This window comes from Pangasianodon hypophthalmus, chromosome 15 (assembly GCF_027358585.1).
Source record: "Pangasianodon hypophthalmus isolate fPanHyp1 chromosome 15, fPanHyp1.pri, whole genome shotgun sequence".
Classification (NCBI taxonomy): Eukaryota; Metazoa; Chordata; class Actinopteri; order Siluriformes; family Pangasiidae; genus Pangasianodon; species Pangasianodon hypophthalmus.
The window spans coordinates 16,268,114-16,288,251 of NC_069724.1; the positions used below are offsets into that span (position 1 = coordinate 16,268,114).

Consider the following 20,138-nt stretch of genomic DNA (forward strand, 5'->3'; position numbering starts at 1 on the left):
AGTATGTGAAGTGATTTTTGGATGTAGTTAAAAAGAAAAATTCAACCAAACAGAAAATCAGTGTTTAAAGATTTTTCAAGAAAGAAAAGTGTGTTTTCAGTCAGTCCAGTGAACATAGAGGTAGAATTTATTTGTTTTACATTGCTCAGTACGTCAAGATGTGCGAACAATCGAACAATCTAGTTGTTTCATTGCAAACATATTTCTCTTGAAATTAAATGGAAACATTTCACAGAGATTTATATACAGTTGCATGCAAAAGTTTGGGCACCCCTGGCCAAATTGATTTTTTAAGTGAAAAGTAGTAAACACAACCACTGCAGCTAACTGTTTAAAAAAATTCCCACAAATGTTAATGCACAGTTACTTTATGTTTGATAAAATTCAAAATAGAAAAACAATAAAATATTAAATGTTGCATGTGGAAAAGTTTGGCCACTGTTCCAGTTGCAAAGTTAAGAACTTAATTAACTCATTAGGCCTTAATTGACTAATTGGGATTCGTTAAGGTAGGTCAAGAATTATCATTAGCAAAAACAATTCAAAGCGTTATAGATTCCCTGACTCGTCAAACCTTGTGCTAACACTCAACAACCACAGGCTCCTTTAAGCAGCCGAATAAGGATGTAAAAATTAATCTAATGATGCCTACAAAACAGAGGAAGGCTATAAAAAGATGTCAGATTGCTTCCAGCTTGCAATCTCCACTGTCTAAAATGTCATGAAGAAATGGCAGTTAAGGGGAACTGTGGAAGTCAAGGCAAGATTTGGAAGACCAAGAACACAGCTAGAACTGTCGTATGCTGCCCAAATGACAGCAAGGACCAGATCTGCTTGCACAAACATGATCTGCAGGGAAGAGTCATCAGAAGGAATCCTTAACTTCTGAAAAAAAGAAAGAAGCATTTCATGAAAAAAACTCTTTTAAAAGAATTTATTTATTTGTTTGTTTGCTTGTTTGTTTGTTTAACATTTGTTATAATGCTTTGGTGTTGTGTGCCAGCCAGTGGCACAGGAGACATTGCACATGTAGATGCAAGAATGGATTCCAATAAATATCATCAAATTCTGGAAGCAAATGTGATACAGTCATTCAAGAAGCTGAAGCTGAAAAGAGGTAGATCTTAAACATGCTCTGCAGGCAAGATTCCCCAAGAATATCTTAGAACTAGAAGTATTCTGCAAGGAAAATACATTAAACAAGAACAGCTGGCTACAAAAAGCATTTGGAAGCTGTGATATCTGCCAAAAGGGATGTTACTAAGTGCTGACTTAGTAGGGTGTCCACACTTTTGCACATACCAAAATTATTAATTTATTTTTTCATTTTTTTTAAGGTCATTTTTTAAGGTTATCAAATATAACGTAGCCATGCATGAATAGTTTCAGGAAAATCTTATTTTTAAAATAGTTTGCTGCAGAGGTTGTGTTTACTTATTTTCACTTCAAAAATCAATAAAATAGGTAATTTCCCATGCTTTTTTAAAGGCATAGGACGCACAGGACTGTCCTCGTGACTGCAAGTAGTGTTATTTAGGAAAAGGTACTGTAGTCTGTAATATTTTTGTAAACAATGATGAGGCATTTTTTAAATTAACATTCTTGTCACCATTTTAACCATTCAAACAATAGTGAAGTTTATGTGCATTAAAATCTGATCAGATGCATCCTAACGAGAAACAGGTTAATACTCCAAACTGACAGCAACAAAATCCAACAGTGGTGACGGGGAAAAATGAAAACATTCTGTAGTTTAATATATTGTATTGTGTATATTGTGGTTACAGCAAATTGCCAGACAGTGACGCTGGTCTTAATACTGTTCCTTGTGCCAATATTGCAAAAAAATTACTTAAGTTGAAGGTTAGAACTGAGTGTTACTTAGACATGTTTTCAGCGCACTGTTTTAGACTCACACTCCACCTGTCTGTACAGCTGTCCGAGTTGCACCTGTCCATAGATATGTCTGAGGTCTGAATACTGATATGTACAGCGTCTGTATTAACTTCTCATTCTGCACACGTACCTCAACACTAAATATTGCCCGATGTGTACTCCGTTCTTGTTTTGAGCAGTTTAATATGAGTAGTATGCGTTTCAAAGAGAGCCACTGTTACAAAACGTTCCTGATGGCATAAATACACAAGGCATACATTTAAATAGGATAGACTAGAGCAACAAGGTAAAAACGAATTATTAGTTATTGAGAACAGAGACAACTAACCTGTAAAAAAGAACTGTCTTAATAGAAGTGGGCCGAAAAAGGGTGCAGTGTTTTGCTGTAGTTGCTATGGTGATGCGAATGATTTAACATCAACAGACTGCTGATGAGTAAGAAACACTAGCTGATCATTGCATGAGGCAGTATTTATTGACAGAATGGGTGGGGAAAATGACAACACCATGTCTTGATCAATCTCAACCTTTATGTCATAAATTAAACAGACACACACATATACATACACAATAATTTATTTAAAGGTTCTGCATGGGGGAATGGTTCTTGATTCTCCAAACTTGTTGGACATTTCAGAAACATGATATGTTAACTCTCTCTGTCTCCCCTCCCCCTTACCCCACTCTCTCAGGTTTTGCCTTCTAACCTGGATGAAACCTGGCAGGTGTATAGCTCAGCTCAGGACACTGAGGGAAGGTGTGTGTGTACCATTGTTGCTCCCCAGCATAGCATGTGCTCCAGAGATGCTCGTACCAAGCAACTCCGACAGCTCCTGGAGAAGGTAACTGTCACAGCTTCCTCTGCACTGCAGCAACTGTCTCAGCCAATGGCCTTGACCTATTGTAGTGATGTTAGTGAGGCACAATTAGCATGTTGGAAACATTTCGTAGATAACTATGGCCTTGGGAGAAACAAGACACTTTTATGACACCCAGTGGTGTGTGAGATCATAACAATAATGCCCAACAACACACACATACACATGTGGATTCATAATCTAATGGGATCCCTTAGAATTGCATCATCCCTCACTCATAAATACAAGCTGTAATACAACCATAGACGAAGAGAGAGCATCTTTCTATTTCAATAAAAGCTGAATATATGTATAGTAAGGTTTGATGAGTTTAATATGTTTGATGGATAGCATTGCAGTGTTGATATAAAGCACAAAACTATCACATTACTTTTTATTCCAATCATAATTCACACACATCATATCTCCATTTTAACTGTTTTACATTAATAGTGTGCTTAGTGCTGTTCCAAGAAAAAGTAAATATTGTAAGCTGAAATGAAGTGTTCCTGCTTAGCCCTAGAATGTTTCTGCAAATTACTCAATTATTTAATTTGTTTAGAAAGCTGATAATGTCTGTCCAAATCTCTGTGCATAGCCGTGTTCATATCTGAAATCTCTTTGTGCATCAAATCCATAAATCTGTCCTCAGAAATCATAGGGCCCTAATGTAATATAGAATATATTATTCCCTGACAGTTTTCTCTATCTCTCTCTTTCTCTGTGTGTGTGTGTGTGTGTGTGTGCGTGCTTGGGTGTGTAGGTGCAGAACATGACCAAGTCAATCCAGGTGCTGGACCAGCGGACACAGAAGGATTTACAGTACGTGGTCAGAATGGAGGACCAGCTCAGAGGCTTGGAAACGAAATTCCGACAAGTGGAGGAAACTCACAAACAAAACCTCGCCAAGCAATACAAGGTATGCCACAAAACACACACACACAGACACATTCAAAGAAACAAAAATTCCAAATGCATTAGCATATTGTATATTCCTGATAATGTACAGACACAAGCCGCACATGGAAAAACACTAGAGCACAACACATTTTAGAGAAACTGACCCTGAATTCACAAAGGACCCTATGCTTTAGCATCATGGCTGCAGTGTAGGAGCGGTTTGTAGTGACCATTTGTTAAATCCACACCACACACATTTGGCACATTCAATACAGTGCACTTTGTTTCTTTTTAATGTAAATTATGCACAAAGGTACAATCATGACATTGAAACATGTATAATTGGGCAGCAGATTTTGGGCTCAATAAAATGAGTCATGAGACATTGGGACAGTGAATAAACAGCATGCAGTTTATTTTTCTCGCCATGCAGGAGTAATATTACAGTACACAGTTTGCTACGCAGTTACAGGTTGCTCAACCATCACATCTTCGTAGATTATGGTTTAAAATAAAGCAATGTGGATTGAAACACTTGTTAAAATGGTAGCTTATATTCTTCGAAATAACACTTTAGAAATTGGTGTGAATTGACCTTGCGAGGTTACTCCCATAAAAAAACGGATAATTTTCATTAGTTATTTTATATACGCTCATTAGATCTAGAATTCTGCACGCTCAAAATCATAGACAGAGATAAAGTAGTGTGATACGATTTCATTTATTTGAATGAATTATAATAAATAGTTTTTACAGAGAGAGAGAGAGAGATTGGGAGAGAGATTTATAGGCAGCGCATTAATTTAGAACGGTGATTAAACCGACTGGAACTGCCTGTGCATTCAGCCAATCAGAATCGAGTATTCAGACAGACCATGGTATAAACTTAGTTATTATGTCTATTATTATTGTATTCGTTGATCTTAGAAATTCTATAATTCTATAATTCTATATAGAAATTCTATAGGGAAGTGGTAGCTCAGTGGTTAAGACGTTGGACTTCTGCTCGGAAGGTTGAGAGTTCAAATCCCAGCACTGCTAAGCTGCCACTGCTGGGCCCTTGAGCAAGGCCCTTAACCCTCAACTGCTCAGTTGTATAAATGAGGTAATTGTAAGTCGCTCTGGATAAGGGCGTCTGCCAAATGCCATAAATGTATAAAACAAAAACACATCAAACAATAAACTATTATTTATTCACGTTATCTCACATAAAGTTAAAAGTAACACATTCAGAGGCACTTAACATACCAGTATAGAATTTCATTCACATTTGTTCTGTAAAAGTGTGAGATGATGGTTGCACACATGGTTTAAACTCACATCACTCTCATCATGAGAACATGCAGAACTCTTAAAAACTCACAGAGCACTGCATGCATACTTAATTGCACAGATTGCTATAACCAGTATTGTGAGCATTTAACCTAAGTTTGATATGCATGTGTTGCATGCACAAGCGAATGCATGTGTACTTTTGTGTGCATGAGTGTGTATTAGTTAGGTTAGAGAGTTAGTGTCCTATGCTCAGTTTGTTGTTTCTTGCTTGCAGGGCTAACTATAAAGACATTATAGGAGAGCCTGAGGCCAGAAGAGGCAGGTCTAACCCACGATTGGGCACGAATCACACCGTTTGTCACAGTTCTTGTATTCCATTACACACTAATAACTCTAAGATAAGCCCCTCCCCATCATTACCGAACAACTAATCAGATTCCTCTTTGCATGCACCTCTAAATCCTTTATTACATTTCATTTGTGTAGTTTACATAAATCATAATCAATATTCTGGTTTATTTGTAGTGAAATTGCTATATATATATATATATATATGATCATAATCACAATTCTAGTTGCTCACATTGATTTCATTTGCTTTTATGCAATATGTTTATTGCAATAATATTTAGAGGTAATGGAAGATGGCTGCAAACCAATTTTCTGTGTAACATGTCAAATTGAGCATGTCTAGCTTTTGCTGTTGGAATACATGAAAATCAATAAAGTGCTTTCTAAAATTGTTCACTGTGTTTTGAGCACTTGATTTTTGCTCAGATTTTACAAGAGTTGGTTTCTGGCCTCATAACTTGCTCTTCTACACTGTATACATAAATATTGTCTTACACAATATCACACCAAGACTCAGATAGATGCCTGAAACATACACACAAGGGAGTTAAGGAGTAGGGTTAGATAATGTTCTTTTATTTATTTATTTATTTATTTATTTTTTTATTTTATTTATTTATTGGATGAAGCATGATGCTGTTTAAGTGCACTTTTGTTTTGTGCTCATTTAACCCCCTAGAGATTCCAGTACTGTTTAAACCCTCCTTTGCCAGATTTCAGTTATTTCTAATGTCTATTTCTTTTCAAATATCTCCAGCTTGCTAACTATCTAGCAGAATAAATTAATCAGGTTATGTCAACTATATGAATGGAGTAATTAAACTTATTTATAAACAACTTCATCTACCTATTTAGCTGTTTTGAAAAAAAAAGAAAGAAATTGCATGATTTCCCAGTGCTGGGCAATTTTTTTTAATGACTGAGTTTTTGAAAGGACTTTATGCACATTGCAACAGCCAGAAGTGCCTATTGCACCAGTCTTAGCTTAGCTTGCTCATATGACAACACAAGATAACAGTTGCTAAGCAGTCCGTGTTACTAGATCAAACTATTAGTTGCTATGTCCATGCCTACACGGTTACTGGCTTGCTAATTTCTGCTCCCAGCAATGGGACAGGGTAACTACTGCATTTAAAAACCTATTGAATTATACAGTCTGCAAATGATTGACACAATAAAAATGACAAAATAACAAAAAAAAACCAGCATCAAAGATAAAAAAGCATTATTTTAAAAACAGTAATAAACACTTGTACAGAATCAGAAGGACAGTGTATGTGTGAAGTAAAAAACAGAATCCTAGTCAATGTGATGTTTCACAGTTTCAACCAGGGGACAATGTGCTTCCTGTGCTGAGCTCCGTTTACTTCTAAGCCTTCTTTCTTTTTAGGTCCATCTAGCCTGACACATCCAAGGTTCTATTTTAGGATTCTGTTTTTTCTTCACACATACACAGACTGGAAACTCTTCCATTAACTCCACACATCACATCCTATTCTATTTTTTTCAGATAAACACACAATTATAGTCATCTTTCTCACTTTTTTGCCAAGCCAAAGTCTGGGTTTCCAACAAATCTGGCCAGCATTCATTTCCTCATAGAGCTCTTCGCAGGAACACCTCATGCCTCCAGAAAGGTCTTACAGATCATATCAGCCAACTTCTCAGGTGGTGATTTTCCAAACATACTACAGCAACTCAAGTGTTCTTCCACTGAGAAAACTTCATAATCACTCCTCAAACCACTTTCATTTGAAGGTTTGGTCATTTTGTTCACAAAATGGGGTTATGTAAAAATGAACTTTTGGAAGAAAGACCACCTCAGACTCCACCTCACTTCTAGCTAACCTGTTGTCATTATCCTCCTTTTATTCCCTCAGATGATATTTTCCCTTCCACCAACTTCTTTACTCTTCAACAGCAGAAACTAAGCAGAACACCAGCCCAAACTCTCAGATTTCCCCTTTCACAGTTCCACAATCGTTCTCCATACAACTATCAGCTGATTCAAAAATGTAAAGTCATTGCAATAGAAATGGTCTTGAACAGAGGTATCCAACTAATATTTGTAAAGGTCCCGTTACACAGGATTCCTTGATTACAAAAGTCTGGATAAGCAACTAACATTATTGAATGGTGACATTAATGATTAATTTTTGGTTATAAATAACACAATTCAAAGTGGTTATAGTTTGTTTCATAGTGATGCTTCATATTACCACTTTTGACTAGTGTCGTGGACGCTGAACAAAGAGCTACATCTATTTTTAAATGTGATGCGGAGAGAATAAACAAATACTTCTCTGTCCATTTGTGAAACATTGTGTTTTCATCATTGACTTTTTAAAAAAAGTCTTTTCACCAATTCACTAATCAGACCAGAGAGGGTCAGTAAAATGAAGTACCTTCACAAAACCTGGCAAGCTCTCACCCTTTCGGACTCATAGTAGCTAGCCTAGTCTCCCTAAAAAAAGAGATGCCTAAAAAAACAGAGTTCCTGAACCACAACCAGTTTCATCATTTATTGGGTCTGCAGTATTTTTTTTCCAGAGTATTCAGTTTGGTACATTGAAATACTTTGCTGGGTTTGCATCCAGACTTTCTTTGTTTGTTCTGGGGAAAGATTTTCCAAATATTACTACAAATAATTTAAACCTGTGCCCAGAAAATTAGGACTGAGTTAGTTTACAGATAGGCATAAGCCATGTTGGTGCAACCATCTCCTAGAATCTACAGTTCTGTTGACTTCAAGAATTTATATTCTCCAAAAACTCATACAATAAACTCTCCTTGAGCTGACAAAGTAGTGAAATTGTGTTCAGTAGGTCAAAGTGATTACTTTAAAAACTATTTCGGAAAACAAGCTGGGTACCAAAACCTATGTTGCAAGTCTGAGTACAATGTGTGGGATTTTTTTAGGCCATGAAGGAGAAAATGGCAGAACTGAGGCCACTGATTCCTGTGTTGGAAGAGTACAAGGCGGATGCGCAGCTTGTTCTGCAGTTCAAGCAGGAAGTGCAGAATGTGACTGCCAATCTGGCATTGCTTCAGCAGGAGATGGGAGCTTATGATTATGATGAATTGCACTTGCACATCACCAGCTTGGAGGAAAGGCTACATGCATGTATGCAGAAACTTGGTATGTACACACACACAATTTGACACATACAAATTAAAATTTTTCTGTTGCTTTTGTGTAAACAAAAACACGGCAGTGTTTATTCTTCTGTGGTGTAAGTAAGGGTTGTTAAAATGCCAAGCATGCCATATGTTTCCAGATAAATTACATGAGTACATTGTCAAACAAATGCACAAGCAGTCAACTAAAGCCTGCAGCTTTCTAACTCTAAGTCAGATTTGCACTGATCTCTGATACAAGGTGTTGGACCACCACAAGCCACCAGAAAAGCTCAGATGCTCCTTGACATAGATTCTACCAGTCTCTGGACCTGTACTGGAAGGATGAACACCATTCTTCCAAAAGATATTCCTTAAATGAGTGTTTTGATGATGGTGGTGGACGGCACTGAAAAAATTTAACCACCTAAAAAAATAAAAACCAAAAACCAAAGTCCAATATCTCTCTTTTCATTTTGGTTGAGATCTGCATACGAGTTATCAAGCATGTTTTATATCGTTATCATACTGACATCAGTGTGAAAATGACATAAATGCACAAACAGTATAAATGAAATAAATTATATGTATATATAAATTCAATTCATCCCAAAGGTGTTCAGTGGGGTTGAGGTCAGAGCTTTGTGCAGGCCACTCAAGTTCTTCTATTTCAACCTTCGCAAATCATGTCTTTATGGACCTCGCTTTGTGCACAGGGGCATTGTCATGCTGGAACAGGTTTAGACTAGGCCCTTTTAGTTCCACTGGAGGGAACCTGTAACACTACAGCATACAAAGACATTCTAGACAATCATGTGCCTCCAACTTTGTGGCAAAAGTTTGGGGAAGGCCCACATATGGGGCGATGGTCAGGCATCCACATACATTTGTCCATATAGTGTAATTATAATATAATATAATATAATATAATATAATATAATTTTACATAAAAATGGGATTTAACTTGGATTTGAAGCAATAGATTTGCAGTCACAGAGACCTTGGCATAGGACGTTCCATAGTTTAGGAGCCATGTCACTAGTCAGTCTGGAAAGTCACACAACATCAGTTTACTGCCAAAGGACCTGATGGTACAAGATGGGTTGTAAGTATGTAGAAGCTCAGAAAGATAGGCAGAAACAGTGAAAGGCTTTGAAAGTAATAAAAAGTAGCTTATGTTTTGAATGTATTGAAGTTTGTTCAGAGTTTTAGCTGGTAGTCCAATAAAAAGAGCATTACTGTCATCTATGTTAGAGCAAATAAATGCATGGACTAGCATTTTAGTATTGTTGATTTTTGGGAAAAGGCAAAGACCTGCAATGTTGCTATCCAGAAAAATGGTAGATTTTGTGAGAGATGTAATGTGAGGCTCAAGTGAAAGTGTATAGTCAAGTACAACATCCATATTCCTTGACAGATTTAACCAACACCACCAATGTAAACAGAGAAATCAGACTACATCAGGGGTTCTGAAATGTTTTTTTTTTGTAGCCAGGGACCCCTTTAATTGCAAAATAAATTTCATTAGTAAAATTAATTCCATGGATCCCCTCAATAAATTTGTTGCAAGATCATTATGTACATTAGGTAAATTAGTGATTGAGGTTTGGATTAAACCCATACAATTCAAGTCTAAGACTAATAATTCAATAATAAATATAATAACTTTGATAAAAGTGGGTCACAGGCACCATGGCTATGATTCACAGATCCCATGCCACTGGCTGCCAGACAACAAAAGAGTTCCATTTTTCTTCATCAGTACATAGCACTTTCCACAAAGTTTCTGGCTTATCTATATATTGCTTTTTGCATACACCAGATGTTCACTTTTGTGATGAGGTCACAGGTAAAGTTTCCTTCTGATGACTCTTCAGTGCAGATCATGTTTGTGCAGGTAGAACGGTACACCGCCACTCCTGTGTCAACTAAACCCTGCAGCATATGTACAGTTTTATCTGAGAGTGTTCTTCGTCTTCCAGAACTTCCCTTGACTTCCACAGATCCCTTTAACTGCCATATCTTAATCTTCATTTCGGACAGTGGGAATTTTGAGCTGAAAGTGCTTTGATATCTTTTTATCTTCTTCTGCTATATATGTATGTGTATATATATATATATATATATATATATATATATATATATATATATATATATATATATATATATATATATACACTGTAGGGATTTGGCATTTGTGTATGTTATTCTGTGTGTGTGTGTGTGTGTGTGTGTGTGTGCTTTGCAGCATGTGGAAAGTTGACAAGCATCAGTGAGCCTGTCACTATTAAAACATCTGGATCTCGCTTCGGATCCTGGATGACTGACCCACTGGCTCCAGGGGGAGATAATAGAGTGAGTGTATACACACACCAATCTCACCAAATATTTGGTCATATTCAGACTTGATTTAAACGCGCGAAGTGAGAAGTTAATACCACAATTGCGGTAGTCAAACCTCAGACATAACTACAGACTTGCACACGACTCAGACAGATGTGCATGTGGGGTGGAATTTGAGTATAACAAAGATGTGTCTCAGTCATGCACAGTTCTGACCTTGAATGGAAGTCAGTTTTTTTGCACAATATTAGTTAGTATGCGAGGAACAGTCCAGTGACACTGTGACAGTTTGATGTAGCCACTACATGCCCCTCTTACATGTGTGGTTTAGACTGTAATTACATGCCATGCTACTGAAGGCAATATTAAATACCTGAACTATTAATTACTACCAATTAATTAATCATAATATCCCTGTAAAGTCCACAGAAAGAGGAGGACATTGGTGAGATGGCATCTTAATTGGAGGCATGGCTTATGTTAAGGACTGATTTTTTTTTGTGGATAAAATTATGAACTACACAAGCTGTATCTGTTCAAAGTTTCTGTTGCTGTACTTCTAGTTCACTGTGCAAAAAACATTGTGCTGGATCAAGTGCTATTTTATAAGGTGCTAAATGATGTAGGTGGAAGTCATTGTTAATTAAAAGTAGATTTTCAGTAATTAATGTGATATTACAACTATTCATGCAGCAATATATTGGCATTATATCAGACTTCTGTTAGAAATTTATTTCAATGCTTGCCACCTTCTCATTTATATATATATATGTATATAGTATAATTGTGTTAATCTTTTTAGTTATTTTTAAATGGTCTCTTGCTTTTATATTACATCATATTTCAGTTGACAGCAGAGCGAAAAACATGACCTACTGTTTTGGTTCACATATTTTTATACCCCAATTTTTTTCAGACTTCAATACAAGTGCTTGTTTTTGAGGTGGTAGTCTAGACCAGTGGTTCCCAAACTTTTTTTTACATGGAACCCCCACATGTTTCGGAAAACTGTAGTCTGATGTTTGTGGGTCTATTTGTTAATGCCAGCTGTCTCTGGGTGTTTTGTTTCTTGATTCCTCTTAATTTTGTTAGGCTTCATGCTATCCTTAGCTAGCTTCTCACCGCAAAGCACACATTTTGGCTGAGACTTGTCATGCCCTTCAGTAGAGCCTAGCATAAGGTAGCTGTCCAAGTATAGCCTTCTTCTTCGGCTCTGTCTCTGACAAAGTGCTGGTGCCACAGCTGTTAGACGTGTTGACCATACATGCTGTGAAAGTGCACCATAATGAGAGGGGATTTGAATGGTTCTCATCTCAATATACAGAGTGTATCATGGAATACAGATTAATTTTCCCTGCTTAAAATTTGACATATCTTAAGTCGTCAGTGAAAATGGCCCATCATGCACACAGACTTGCAGTAATAATTTGTAGTAATAACATACACAAACACAGAATTATAGCTGTGCATTATAGCTAATTTATCTGACCATTTACCAAGACACATGAATCTCGACTGAGAGAAGAGCAAGGCAGACACAAGGTGTTATGTGCAGTCTTAGAAAGAACATTAATTCAGCTGGCTATAATGATACATATAGAAGAAAAGATACATTCTCTTTATTCTTGCTAAACCATCATAAAGTCTAGTTTGGTGAGACAGAGGTCAATGTCAATGAAATAAGTAAAATGCTGACATTATCCTGCAAATTATGCCTGTTCTGGCACAAAAGTAAAACCTTATTGCTTATAGTATTTCACTGGATTAAAAAATTATTTGGATTTGAATGGCATATTAGCCATATCAGTGCCCTTTATACTGTTTATTTGTTTTGACATGAGTGTCTTATTTTAAAAAATTATTTTATTTATTAAGAAATGTATCTCTTTGTTACTGAACATGCATTTCCTCTTTAGTCCTGAGCTTTGTGACAGCTCTATGGTTGATTCTTTCCACTATTTCACAGTAACCAGGGCCTCCCCAGTTTGTGGGTTTGGTTGCAACCTAAGTAAAATGCACGCTAATTTCAGATGTATTGCACCTACAGTAAATTGCACTTTCCACTGCTCCTCTTCACATATTTACAGTATATTCCTTTCTTCAGTCTCTGTATTTGAATTGTATTGCAAAGTTGTCGTCTGAATTGAAGAAGGCAATCTAGTCCCACAACCCTGAGAATATAAAGGACCTTAAAATGTTCTGCATGGAGGGGTGGATGATAATCCCTCAGTGGATCAAGATCCCACTACAAGTGTCTCCATTGCTGTAAAAGCCTCAATGCTGTTATTTTCTCCAGGCGAAGCTTTATCAAACAGTAATTGTGTAAGTGCTGATAATTTTGAAATTTGGTTTTGCATAACAATTTCCACTACTAAAAAACTTATCTTTGAAAAAATATTGTATTAAAACTATACAGCTTCAGCACTTATACAACAATTATAATCAGTCAATATATGTTCCTATCCTCACAAATCATAAGCTATGAGTAGTAAGAATAAGTGAGTACAGGCAGCAGAAATGAGGTTGATTTTGAATGAATAATTTGTGCTCTTTTTTTTTTTTTTTTTGAGAAAGGATGCCAGTAATTCTGAAATTGATTGTAGTCACTGTAGTCATCTCATTAGTGCTTAGAGAACTGCCAACCAGATGGACTTTATGACACCTTAGTGTGCTGCATACATGTCTGCATGTCTTGTGTGAGAGAATGTTACACTGTGTTTGTAATATCCACGAGCAAAACATAAATCAAGCCGGTTTTGCAGATCCTAACCATGCTCTCATAAATGCATTCTCACAGATACAGTCTTGTAGAAAACAGTCAACTCTGCAAATGAAATGCTGAGTTGGCATTTCATAAAACAGAATCAAGCATAGAGCATATATGCTAACCAACTTTTGAGGCAAATCACTAAACTAGTGGATAGACAAACATAAGATCTTGCACTCAAGCAGCATATTTGATATTTGCACTTGGTATTCCTGTTGGTTCCCTCTCCTTCTCTCTCTGTTTCTCTCACCCTCTATTGTGTGTAATAGGGAATGATCAAGCGTGATGAATCTGTAGTTTGTATATATGAGTTAGATGAAAATATCCTCTCCGCTTCTCTTTAGGTCTCTTATTTCTCAATTTCTCCTTCCCTTTGTTTCTTGATTTTCTCTTTCGCACTTGCTATCCTCACCTTCTCCTAGAGGCAGGATTTTGGGCAGTGCTAGGATTCGATCACACAAAGCAGGGTTTTAATCCAGAATGATTTGGAATTATCCTTGTAGGTTCCAAGATTAAGACTTGTTTCATCCCCTCTGTTGTTTGAGAATTTAATGTTATGTTATTCTTTGTCATGTTTCATGTTTTATCTGCAGGTGTGGTATATGGATGGCTACCACAGCAACCGCTTTGTGCGAGAGTATCGTTCCATGTCTGACTTTATGACGTCAGACAACTTCACATCCCACCGCCTGCCGCACCCATGGTCTGGAACAGGCCAAGTGGTTTACAATGGCTCCCTTTATTTCAGCAAGTTCCAGAGCCACGTCATCATCAAGTTTGACTTGAAGACTTCCACCATCAGCAAGACCCAGAGGCTGGACAGCGCTGGGTTCAACAATGTGTACCACTATGCATGGGGTGGCCACTCTGACATTGACCTAATGGTGGATGAACGTGGGCTTTGGGCCGTCTATGCCACAAATCAAAATGCAGGCAACATTGTCATCAGCAAACTCAACCCTGTCACCCTACAGATCATCAAGTCATGGACAACCAATCATCCAAAGCGCAGCGCAGGTGAATCCTTTATGATTTGTGGCACACTCTATGTAACCAATGGGTACGCTGGAGGGACAAAGGTCTATTATGCTTACCACACCAACTCCTCTACCTATGAGTACATTGACGTCCCATTAGAGAATAAGTACTCTCATATCTCCATGTTGGATTACAACCCACGGGATCGTGCCCTCTACGCCTGGAACAATGGACACCAGGTGCTCTACAATGTTACCCTCTTCCACCTTATTCACTAATACATATTTTAAGCAGTCAGTAACCACTTTATCCTGGTCAGGCACAAGCTGTGAATAGACACTGGATGGGATGCCTGGATGGGATGCCTGGATGGGGCACCATGCACTCACATTTGCACACTCATTCACAACTAGGGGCAATTTAACATAGCCATTCCCCCCACCCAGCATGTTTTTGGGAGGTGGGAAGAAAACAGGAGAACCCAAAGTGGACATAAAGCGAATGTGGAAAACTTCATACAGACAGTAACTCTCAGAAAATTTTAGAGATTTGAGACACCACCCACTTCAACCCCATGCCTCCTATATATAGCTCTCTCTCTCTCCCCTTCTATCTATATGAACATCTATCTATCTATCTATCTATCTATCTATCTATCTACTTAAGCTTATGTGATTATTGATAGCGTACCATAATCTGTGCAACAGCAAAAATAAAGTCTGCTGAAGACAAATAAAGTACTCAACAAGAATGAGCTAATTAGTTATAGGCTAATAAGGGCATTGACTGTTGGTAAAGTTCTGCTGTTATTATCTCTTCAGATTTTACTTGAGCCTGCCATTTCTAAGGCCCCATCAGTATAAGTAAAGCAATGTAGCCTTTTGGACCAAAGACTGCTGTAAGGCATTAAACGAAAGACTGGCACCATTCAGAAATGTGCTAACCTGCTGACTAACATATCAAGGCAGACATCCACTCAGCATTAATGTTTCTACATGCAGTGTAACTGATGCCCAGTAAAGAGGTAGTTCAGGTAGAACCTACATGTGAGACCTTTATGACTTGTGTTTGTGCCTAGTAGTGAGATGTGTTTTGTTTTGCATGAACAGTTTTTAGCAACACAAGCATTATGGTAGGAATGTTTATAACTTTATGATCTTACATTAATAGGTATGTGTGTGTGTGTGTGTGTGTATTGGGGGGTGTTGGAGGGGGAGCGGGTGCAGGTACTACTTTATAGAAACACATGGATAAATAGTATTTGTTTCTCTCTTTATGTGATCAGTAATTTGTTATGGAAAACTCACTGCTGGAGTTCATATGTACTGTATGTCTTTTACTAATACCTATAGGTTTATTAATCATTCATCCATTCAGTCATTTTCAGTAATCACTTTATCCTGGTTAGGAATGCTGTGGATATAGAGTCTATCCTGGGAATACAGCCTGGATGGGATAGCTCTCTTTATTTCTATGGTAATTTGTTACGGTTAATTCAGTTTTTCATAACTTTTAGCATGCTGCACATGTGAAATTTGTTTACTCAATATTTGTCACTAGTTTATTGGCTTACCTAAGGACAGATTCTGAAAAGGGGACAGTTGTTTTTCTGCTGCCAAACTAGACTACTGTTTGTTCAGTATTATACCTAGCCAGCTACCAGCAAAAATAACTAGACTGTTGCTTTTTTTCTAGCAAGCTTGAAGCCAGCAAGTCAGTTGCATATTCTAGCTATACAAGTTGTAAGATGGTGTTACTTTAACAAGTAGATTTTAACTACAGAGTGACCTCTGGCAAGCTAAAAACACAAATCCAAACATTTGGTAGTTATGAGACCAGCAAGTTACGTACATTTGTGTCTCCTTTGGCAAAGCAGCAATTTGGTCTTTAATGTTTATTAAAAATTTCATGAAACTCTGGTCTGGTAAAGAGAATTATCTACCCGGAGAAGTACACATACAATGTTTCTCTTAAATTTGGTTAAAAAAAGGGAGCTTAAACATGCTACCTACATGCTGCCTTCTGATTGGCACACACAAGCCTTTATTCATCAAAGTTGTGCACAGTTAAATCTGATTGCACACATATTCAAAAAAAAAATTTCCTAATTAATCAGTTTCATCTTTGGCATATTTGTTTGATCCAACTCATAGCTGGTAACAGGTCATTTATCAATCTTTTAGTTTGCGTAAGCTAAACCGAGTACTTTTTAGCTTATGCAAAAGTTTTCTGCCAGATTTACGAAAGCTTCAGAAACGCTGATTTTCTTCATACTTGTGTGTATATGTTGATCACGTTGTTCCCAGCACAGCTCATTTGCATTTAGTGATGCCCACAAACCTCCATAAAAGTTCAAGTGCACATACAGCTGGGAGCATGAAATGAACAGTCAGAGTAAATGCTGAAAGACAGAAATGGAAGTTGTTTTGACTCACTGTTATTACTATGAAAAATAATAATATATTAATGATATATAATATTAAAAATAAAAAGCAAGAGCTAAATCTTCTGTCAGCTGAGGCATTTGTATACATCTTACAGGTGTGCACAGATGGACCGGCCCGCTCCCCGATTATATGGTGGCATTTCTTTTGTCATAATGATTAATGAATGATTAGTTTTATTTAGCTTAATTTATGGGTTTGTGTTGGTTTGCTTTCTTTTTTTAATATTCTTTAATTAATGCTAATAATTTAATGAAAACAACTATATAACTATATAACAACGATTTCATGAAAACAATAAAATCAAGTTTTAGTGATGGGATTCTTAGTTCCTGGCCTAGTAAAGTCGCATGAGGATGTGTTTTTGATAGAGACTACAAAGCACTTCTATAAGTCACTCTGGATAAGGGAGTCTAAATGCTGTAAACATAATAAAAATAAGCAATTTATACACAACAGTACATTCCATATATAAACGTGCAGTAATCCATGCAAATTATATAATTTGAAGTTGATCAAGTTGAGGTTTACATTAGTTAGTCTTATTATGAATAAATTTACACTCAGGAACATGAGTAGAATGTTTTTCCGAATTTACAGAATTTTCATGAATAACAAATTTCTTGTTCTCATATGAACAATTTACATACAAATCCATTCATATTTATCTTGATAGGCCCAGTGTGTGCAAATTTAAGTGTACTATTTCAATTTGTTTGAAAAATGCTTGATTTGCAGTCGTATAGCTAAAATCGATGTAATTAATAATAATAGCAAGTATTATACATAGTGTAATAGTGCTATTACACTATAATACGACTATTATAATACTACTAAGTGCTATTAATTGCTATTAATGAAAATAGCAAATATGTTAATCACAACTCCACATGGGAACTTCAAACTAAAATACAGGTAATGGAGTTTGGTTTCAAAATGTAGTTTATAAATATGAATCATAATATGCTGACATGGCTCTTTATCAGCTCCTTCTGTTGAGTAATAGCCAGACTTGTGTACAAGATGCAACACAAAAAGCTTGGAAAGACAGTCTACTCAGTAATGCTGAGTAACATAGCACTTTTTTTTTTTTAAATGTTGTTATATAATTTCATATCAACACTAAAACACAACAGATGTGATTCTATTCATTTTGATAGTCTGCTTTTCTGTGTTTAACTTCTCTTTAACTTTCACTTAAGTTCACTTAACTACAGGTGAGGAGATTTTGATTGTGATTTCTGATTGTGGTTTCAATAATTACCTTTTTATTTGCAGCAAACATTAATTCAAAAGCACTTCTAACTGAGCTTCACTGAAATAGATTTTTTTCTCCCTCTCCATTTAGGTCAGCTTTGTCGTTCCTCGATCTTGGTAGCCCACTGAATGCTTATCTTTTATTAGCTCAATATCACAACATCTACATAATTTAGTGGTATACAAGGGTAAATTAGGGTGTGCCATATGCATTTGTAAATAAGGGACCAGTGGGCAGGAGCTTTCATCCACAGACCATAAGCTGATTACATATTTTCATTCAAACCTGCTTTTTGAATCAGATGAATATTTGTTTACACATTGTGCTTCTATGCAACTTTGATGAATATTTGCTGGTGTCAATATCAGTTATGTAAAATAATAAGGCTGACAGAATCACATCAAAGCGGAAACCTGAAGCTGTTTACCCTTTCATAAGTCACACAGTATTTTAATAGATTTCTTTATGCAGTGTAGGGTCAAAACACTGGTGCAGAGCTATAAAATAAACACCTATTTAAGGTTTTGGTTATCCCAAACAGGATCCGGCAGAACCATCTGAAGTGATTCTCACTGTACACAGAATATGTTAGGAGACAGGAATGCAAGGAACATTATATATCATTTTGCGTTAGGTAATATTTGAAACTTTTTTGATACTTACATGGGCAACAGTGAAGTTGTAATACGGGCAGAAGTGCCAAGTAATATGATGTCATGATAACTGGAACAGTTCCATAGTTCCTTCTCCTTGTTCTTCTTCCTCCTCCTTTTCCTCCACTTCTTCTTCTTCTTCTTTTTATTTGAATCATTATTATTATTTTATAACACACATTGTTATGCATGTTGGCCACACATTGATGATAGGGACCAAAAGACAATGTCACTACAAAGAGCTGTCTTATTTTGACATTTCAGTACTTTTATATTCCAAGATACATTATTTAAAACGAAGAAAATCTGTATATTGTTTGAAAAAAAAAAACTCTTTTGGAAATTAAATGCACACTGATCATTAACTTTTATGTTCAATGTGTTGTTGTTGTTAACTGAAAGTGTCTAATGTTACTAACGTTGCTAATGCTACTCGTTCTAGGGAGTGAACTTATACTTTTGGACCTGACTGCATTCTTTCCTCAGTTTGATTTTTTTGTTTTTTGTAGAATGATGTACTGTCTGCTTTTATTCTCTCTTTGTGCTTGGCTGGATGCTGCTTTTCTAGCAATGATTCGTACCAATAATGATGGTCAATGTGATATAATTGCTTGTGTGACAATGTCAGGTGCATACTGTCTGTATTTGCCTGTTACACAAAAAAGTCATAATAAATGGAATCTCTTCCCAGGTCCCAATCACAGTGTGAGGATTTATATTTTGTGTGTGATGTGAATGCCTATTACTTTGAGGAATTTAAAAATTTGAAGTTAGTCGAAGCCTTACAAATTGGGTACAGGAATGTGTAAGAATCCTAAATGGAGGGGTGTAATGATATAGTGTATTTTATTGTTTTGTTCAATACAAGGTTCTCGTTTGGATATGTCTGTGTATCAGACAGTACGTTTAACAGACTGTATTTTAAAGCAGGCTGTTCATCATAAAATAGTGCCTATATTACCTGCAGTATAGTAAACACTGAAACTTAATCAAGCCTACACTCCCACCTCTGAAAAAGTCACTGCCTATTTATCTCGAACCAGGAGAGGCTATGGGGTTTTAAAAAAAAAAACTGTGATTCTCTTAACATTTTATTTTTCGTGAGCTAATACTAACATACTAGCATACTGGTGTACTAGCATTCATGTTCAGCAGCAAGCAGGAGCTGGAAGATTCCCCCAAAAGTCTGGTGTATGGGAGCAGTTCGGCTTCCCAGTAAGTTAAAACACTGACAGCCAGCGATTGGTGGATCAAAACGTTTCAGCGTGCCACACATGACTAATATGGCATGGACAAACA

The 20,138-nt window shown here is 36.6% G+C and overlaps 1 protein-coding gene across 2 annotated transcripts in view; it reads left to right on the forward strand.

Moving 5' to 3' along the window:
- Positions 1–19,537, forward strand: part of olfm1b (olfactomedin 1b) — a 36,555-nt gene extending 17,018 nt beyond the window's left edge. For both annotated transcript variants that reach the window (XM_034311188.2, XM_026929304.3), the window contains exons 2-6: positions 2,589–2,738; positions 3,517–3,672; positions 8,199–8,418; positions 10,645–10,751; positions 14,100–19,537. In XM_034311188.2, the coding sequence (XP_034167079.2) occupies positions 2,589–2,738; positions 3,517–3,672; positions 8,199–8,418; positions 10,645–10,751; positions 14,100–14,762 (1,296 nt within the window). In that variant the 3' untranslated portion in view covers positions 14,763–19,537. The remainder of the gene's footprint in view (positions 1–2,588; positions 2,739–3,516; positions 3,673–8,198; positions 8,419–10,644; positions 10,752–14,099) is intronic.
- Positions 19,538–20,138: the final 601 nt, after the last annotated feature.